The 6,356-nt window shown below is 41.3% G+C and overlaps 1 protein-coding gene across 1 annotated transcript in view; it reads right to left on the bottom strand.

Annotated features, from left to right (window-relative positions):
- Positions 1 to 3,844: 3,844 nt before the first annotated feature.
- Positions 3,845 to 6,356, bottom strand: part of TRAPPC10 (trafficking protein particle complex subunit 10) — a 98,609-nt gene continuing 96,097 nt past the window's right edge. The window contains exon 23 of the mRNA XM_053309625.1: positions 3,845 to 5,443. Within this exon, the coding sequence (XP_053165600.1) occupies positions 5,205 to 5,443 (239 nt within the window). The 3' untranslated portion in view covers positions 3,845 to 5,204. The remainder of the gene's footprint in view (positions 5,444 to 6,356) is intronic.

Genomic DNA, 6,356 nt, shown 5'->3' with positions numbered 1-6,356 from the left:
GCTTTGCTGAAGGAGAACCAGCATGGCTTCTGCAAGGGCAAGTCTTGCCTCACTAACCTGTTAAGAGTTCTTTGAGGGTGACGGGTGATCCATTTGACACAGTATGCTTGGACTTAGAGTCTCCCCTACTAAGGGCTCTTGGGTAAACTTAGCCATCATGGGATAAGGGGACAGGTTCATGGGTGGATCGGTAACTGGTTGGTCAGGAAACAGAGAACTATAAATGGATAGTTCTCTAAATGGAGAAAAATTAAGAAGTGAGGTCCCCCAAGGATCTGCACTGGGACTAGTGCTCTTTAACTTGTAAATGATCTAGAAGTTGGGGTAAGCAGCAAAGTGGCCAAATTTGCAGATGACAACAAACTATTTAGGGTAGTGAAATCCAAAAGAGATTGTGAGGAGCTCCCAAAGGCTCTCTCCAAACAGGGTGAGTGGGTGACAAAATGGCAAATGCCGTTCGAGCAAGTGTAAAGTGATGCATATGGGGTGGGGGAAAACCACCTCAACTTCACATATACATTGATGGGGTCTGAGTTGTCAGTTTGAGCTCCAATGTACATAAAAGGAGCTGAATCCTATATTCTGTTGTGACAAAGGGTGTGTGTGTAGCTGTGAACAGACAATCAGCTGAACTGATTGCCTGATCACAGGCATAAGCTCTACAATAAAGCAAAACAGGTCGCTTTACTTTTAAACTAACTTTTATGAACTATTGTTCATTCTCCTCATATTTCTGCCTCTTTTGGCTTTCTTGGAGGTGGGCTACTCTCAGCACTAACTTTCTTGTTCTCCATCACACAAGAAAGTGCACTGGGCATGACAAATAGCCAGACAATGACTAGGAGAAACCTACTATTCCTCCTTAGGCCATATGCAGTTCCTTCTAATCAGGCCATTCAGAATGACCAGCAAAAGGCCTATACCAAGACCCCTACCAAACCACCCATTAACAAATTCTCTGGCAGCTGCAGACAAGAGCAGACAGTAAGAAAGGCTTTAACAGGCAAGTGTCACTCTTTCTACATATCACTATAAAGCAGCAGAGCTAGTTCTTTGATGGAGTGGCATGGGCTATTGCCCAAGTCATCTCACAACTCAGGTTGTGGCATTCATCCTGTCAAGGCCGAGCAGCCCTATGGCATGTATAGAGGGGGGCGAGGAAACCCTCTCCCGATACTACTGTGTCTCACAGAAACCAAGCCAGCTTGTAAACAATGCAGCCCTCTTCCAGATTTAGCCAGGATTACATTCAGGAAACACCTCTGTCGCGCAGCAGCAATATAGGAAGATGCTGAAAGGCATCATCTCAGACTGCGCAGGAGGCGGCAATGGCAAACCCCTCCTGTATTCTACCAAAGACAACCACAGGGCTCTGTGGTTGCCATGAGTCGACACCGACTCGAGGGCACCCTTACGTTTACATTCAGGTTAGATCACTGTAAGATGCTTTCTACAGGGCTGCCTTTGAAAACCGTAACTGGTGCAAAACATGTCAGTCACATCTCTGGTATACTTCTTGGAGAAAATTATTCCTGTGGTCCACAACACGCAATGCAAGTATAGAGAAACATTATGCAGCTGCTACAAGCTAGTCCAAGGTGAATTTACACTGGCTCTTCACATCAGGTATTACTTTCAAAGCTTTGCCATGCAAACTAAAACACACACACAGGACTATCCAAGGATGGTTTCACAGCATACCAGAAAACCCAGAACATGAGTGAATTGTGCCTCCTGGTTAAGATACAAAGCTGCTGGTCTTGTGGTAGCAAGCATGACTTGTCCCCATAGCTAAGCAGGGTCTGCCCTGGTTGCATCTGAATGGGAGACTTGATGTGTGAGCACTGCAAGATATTCCCCTCAGGGGATGAAGCCGCTCTGGGAAGAGCAGAAGGTGGTTCAAGTTCCCTCCCTGGCATCTCCAAGATACGGCTGAGAGAGATTCCTGCCTGCAACCTTGGAGAAGCTGCTGCCAGTCTGTGAAGACAATACTGAGCTAGATAGACCAATGGTCTGACTCAGTATATGGCAGTTTCCTATGTTCCTAAAACAATGAGGCAGCTTCATGACTACAGTCCCACGCACCGCAGATTTAAGCTACTTAAGATGTCTTAGTACTTCTTGCAGCTCAGCCTTGAACTGTGGAAGAAGTTAACTGGAAGATGGCAGATGCTACTAATACAAGAGCTCCCTGAAATAACTGGCAATCGGCTTACAGATTTAGGACGTCATAAGTGGTGCAGTGGGAAAATGCTTGACTAACAAGCAGAAAGTTGCTGGTTCAAATCCCCGCTGGTACTGTATCGGGCAGCAGCGATATGGGAAGATGCTGAAAGGCATCATCTCATGCTGTGTGGGAGGAGGCAATGGTAAACTCCTCCCTGTATTCTACCAAAGAAAACCACAGGGCTCTGTGGATGCCAGGAGTCAACTTGATGGCACACTTTACCTTTTAACACCCAGCTATATCAAAATGAGGAGCATATACACAAAGCAAGGTTAAATGTCAGGAGAACTAAGCAATTTTTCTTTAAAATATTCAAGATTTTTATTCACTTTATCCACTAGTTTTTTCCATGACAATTTGCTAGCTTTCATGGCACCAATTTTTAAAATCAGAAATAAAATTGGGTAATGTTTTTCAATATTCTTTCCCTACTATTTTCCTTTTGTATGTTTAATTCTCTGTGAATTTTTGTTTTAACAATAGGCTCTTACAAAGCTGCAGGTAGGAAATGCTACAATGTCACATTAAGTTCAAACATCTTCATACTAGGAGTTAATTTTTCCAGTCACATATCTGTGAAATTCACAAAAACTATACTCCTTTAACCCATTTGATAGTATTTACAAGCTTGACAGATACCTATAAATAGAAATCTTAATTTTTCAGATACACATATAGCAAACCAGTCAATTATTTACATCTTTAACCAGAAACCAATCCCTTTACCCTAATATATACAAGTATTCCCTCAAGTAGTGATTAGCCTAAGCTTCTGTGGCATTTTAGTGAAGTTCATTTCAAGTTAAGCGTGCAAATTTTACACAGCTTTAAAGCCAAACTAAACCAAAACTCTTCCATGCTAGTTGTGAATAAAATCTTAGCTTTGATTTTTCACAAGCAATCAAGATGATTGTTTACTATTTTTTAAGCGTACTTTTATATTCAAATTGTTCACTAGTGTAGAAAGCAGGGCTATCTCCTGCTTATATTTTGTCACTTAGATGGAAAATTGAAATGTGTGCATATGGACATTGTGTAGCCTCATTAATTCTTATAACTGAAAGAACAAGGTAAAATCGGGTGATTTTGTTTAACAATAATGCCTGAGGTCTTGCTTCCACTGCCTCCCACCCCATTAAAGCAAGTAACTAGTAAGCAGTCACCCGATCTACAGTGATCATTCATGAGTAGGAAAATTTAATCATTAATCATTCATTCAAGAAAAAAGGATCAAAGTATGTATAAGAAAGAAAGAAAAAAGAAAGAAAAAACAGAAGTTGTTTTTTTTAAAAGCTCTTTTAACCTTAAGTTTTATGACCAAGAACATTTGGCAAATATGTTTCTCACACATCATTTTACCTTGCTCCCTCTAAAGAGGGCTCTTATGACAAGTAAAGTAATCAAGAATTAAAGGGGAACACACCACTCAAGGATACTTGTGGATTTGGATCCCTACTATCCCTTATACCCCAAGATGCTCATGCTCAAAACCTCCAGAAACTACCAAAGATTCTCATTGTTCCCATGAGACTTGTTCATCCAACAAAGGTTGCTCACCAAGAGGCCACACAGGCTGCAAGAAGAAATTGTGCAAACCAATAACTGGAGAACAGCAGCTATGATTGTAGCAGTGAATTTTAGAGAAGTTCTTATGTACAAAAATACATAGTTTGAGAGCTGGAAAAGGTTCTGCACACTAGACTTATTTACAAGCTTTGACTTACACACCAATAAAAACATTTATTTTTGACCTTGATTTCTGGTGCAATTTATACACAGACATTACATCAGTTAGGTTAGTTTAGACTTCTTAAATAATCATTTGTACAATACATTTACAACTGAAAAATAATCAGTTGGTATGGTGTGACTGCAGTTTGCTGGACCAGAAGAGGTTCAACTGTAGGACCTTCAATTTCCCCACAACCAGACTGGAAAAGCAGTCAAGTAAGGCTCTATAATCCATGCCTTTATTTGCTTTTTTTCAGATTACTCTAGAATAAGGTGCAAATATATAGATATATATGGCTCTGTAGTCCATAATAAGTTAACAGTAGTTGGGACAGGGGAAGAAACAAACTTTGGTTTTAAAAAATATGAAGTGACAAATATTTAATAAAAGCTATATAATCAGGATCAATATAATCTAGTTATTTTAAATATCAGTCTTAGGGGAAAGCTTGGTCCAGTGAACCTTCATTACTAACTTAACCACTTATGTGCCACTTAAATATTTGCATCGAGAGAGAGAGAGAGACGTGTGTGTGTGTGTGTGTGTGTGTGTGTGTGTGTGTGTGTGTAGGGAGATGGCAGTGGCTGTGGCATCCATCCCCAGTGAGTTAAAGTAATGGCTCTCTCTATGGGAAGAGTACTAGTGGACAAAAAATTTCACATATCCCAAGGCACAGAAGAAGTTAAGTAAGTCTTCAAGAAAAAAATATATACACGTTATTTAAAATCTTGTAGATAGCTATAGGATTAAGAATTGCTTACCCTATTATACAGGAATTTGGAAAGCTACTCTGGTCCAGGAAACCAGACAGTCGTGTGACTAGAAAGGCACACACTTAAATCATTAACAGCCACACTGCAAGGCTTATTGTATGTCAACCTGAAATATTCTTTGAACAGAAAACTAATTATTTTCAAAGAAACAGAAGTTCTCGAAGCTGCTTGAGTTAAAGAACCAACTGCAGTAAGCATCTTTTATTTCACCAGCAGGATGTGAGAGAGGAGAAAACCCCAAAATTCATTTTACACAAACACCCTTATGTAGCAATATAAACTAGCTGACACAAGCTTCACTGTACACTTGAACTGATACAATTGTCTGATGCTTCCATGGCCAGTAAGGGTTGAATTGCCACAGCCTTGTTAGCGTTCAAATGCTCCAGTGAAGAAAAATCAGGTTCTGATCCCTTAAAGTGCATTCATATTGAAGTCTCATGTGACATCGACCTCCAGACACACAGAGCTGTCATGTGACATTGACCTCCAGAATGTGATCATCCTTGCTGGGAATGACAAGGATCTGCATGCCAGAGCTGGAGTTGAAGACCTGTCCAGGGGAAAACGATTGTAGCCGGGGCATGGGCAAACCTTTGTGTTCTGCACTAGCTGCTGAATGTATGCTGCCCCTGCTCTTTATGCTACTGTTGTCAGCTTGATCATCCATATTCTTGTCTACCGAGAGATTATCATTTTCAATCCAGCTATCTGTTTAAACACAAAAATGCATAAAACTCATCACTGCAGGTGTACACGGGGTAATTATAACCAAGTTCACCACCCATGATACCAACTACACAAATCAGACCTTTTGGATCAGTTGTTAGAGAAGCACACAAAGCAGGCCTGAACAACACTGGCCCTCCAGCTGCTGGACTACAACTCCCACCATCCCCAGCCACAGTGGCCAGCAGTCAGGGATGATGGAGGCTGTAGTTCAACAACAGCTGGAAGGTCAAAGTTGTGCAGGCCTGACCTAAAGTATACCCAAAAGGAATGCTAAACACAGACGTGTGCACCCCCAAAAGAAGCCCAGGTAGCTTCTACCGTCAGCTTCTACTGTCACAGCCCAGCTGGGGTAGCTCCTCCCCAGGTTTCCCAGGGGCAGCTTCAAGACCTGTGTGCCCCAAAGTGGAAGCAGAAGGAAGAAAGCCCTGGCCTGGGAATGCCTGCCAAAAGCAACCAAAGAGATGACCGCAACCTTTGAGACAATTCTGCCGTTTTACATTTTGTATCTTTTTTGTTCTGCTCTAAAGTTTTGGATTGTGAACTGCCTTGAGTGCCTTGGCAGAAAGATGGCATATGAAGTATTGCAATGAATGAGGAAATCTTAATACGCAAAGGATTTGCACGTGCTTTCCGAAGTTCCCACATACGTAAGGTATGGCTAGATCACAGCTCAAGCATTTGTCAATCCTTATCAAATAAACATTGGTAATACTCATGGCAATGATTATACATAGTATCTCAGAAAAGCAGACTCCATTCTGGTCTTTATGTATGTAGCTGTTAACTACTGTGTAGTGATTACTGCTGAAAAATCTATATATTTAATTCTCTTACAGCCGACTGAGTAGGGAACTGCGTGGGGATGTGTCTGGATGCCTGCTGGAACTCTCGT

Source organism: Hemicordylus capensis, chromosome 3 (genome assembly GCF_027244095.1).
Source record: "Hemicordylus capensis ecotype Gifberg chromosome 3, rHemCap1.1.pri, whole genome shotgun sequence".
Lineage (NCBI taxonomy): Eukaryota > Metazoa > Chordata > Lepidosauria > Squamata > Cordylidae > Hemicordylus > Hemicordylus capensis.
This window is presented reverse-complemented; position numbering and strand designations above follow the sequence as displayed.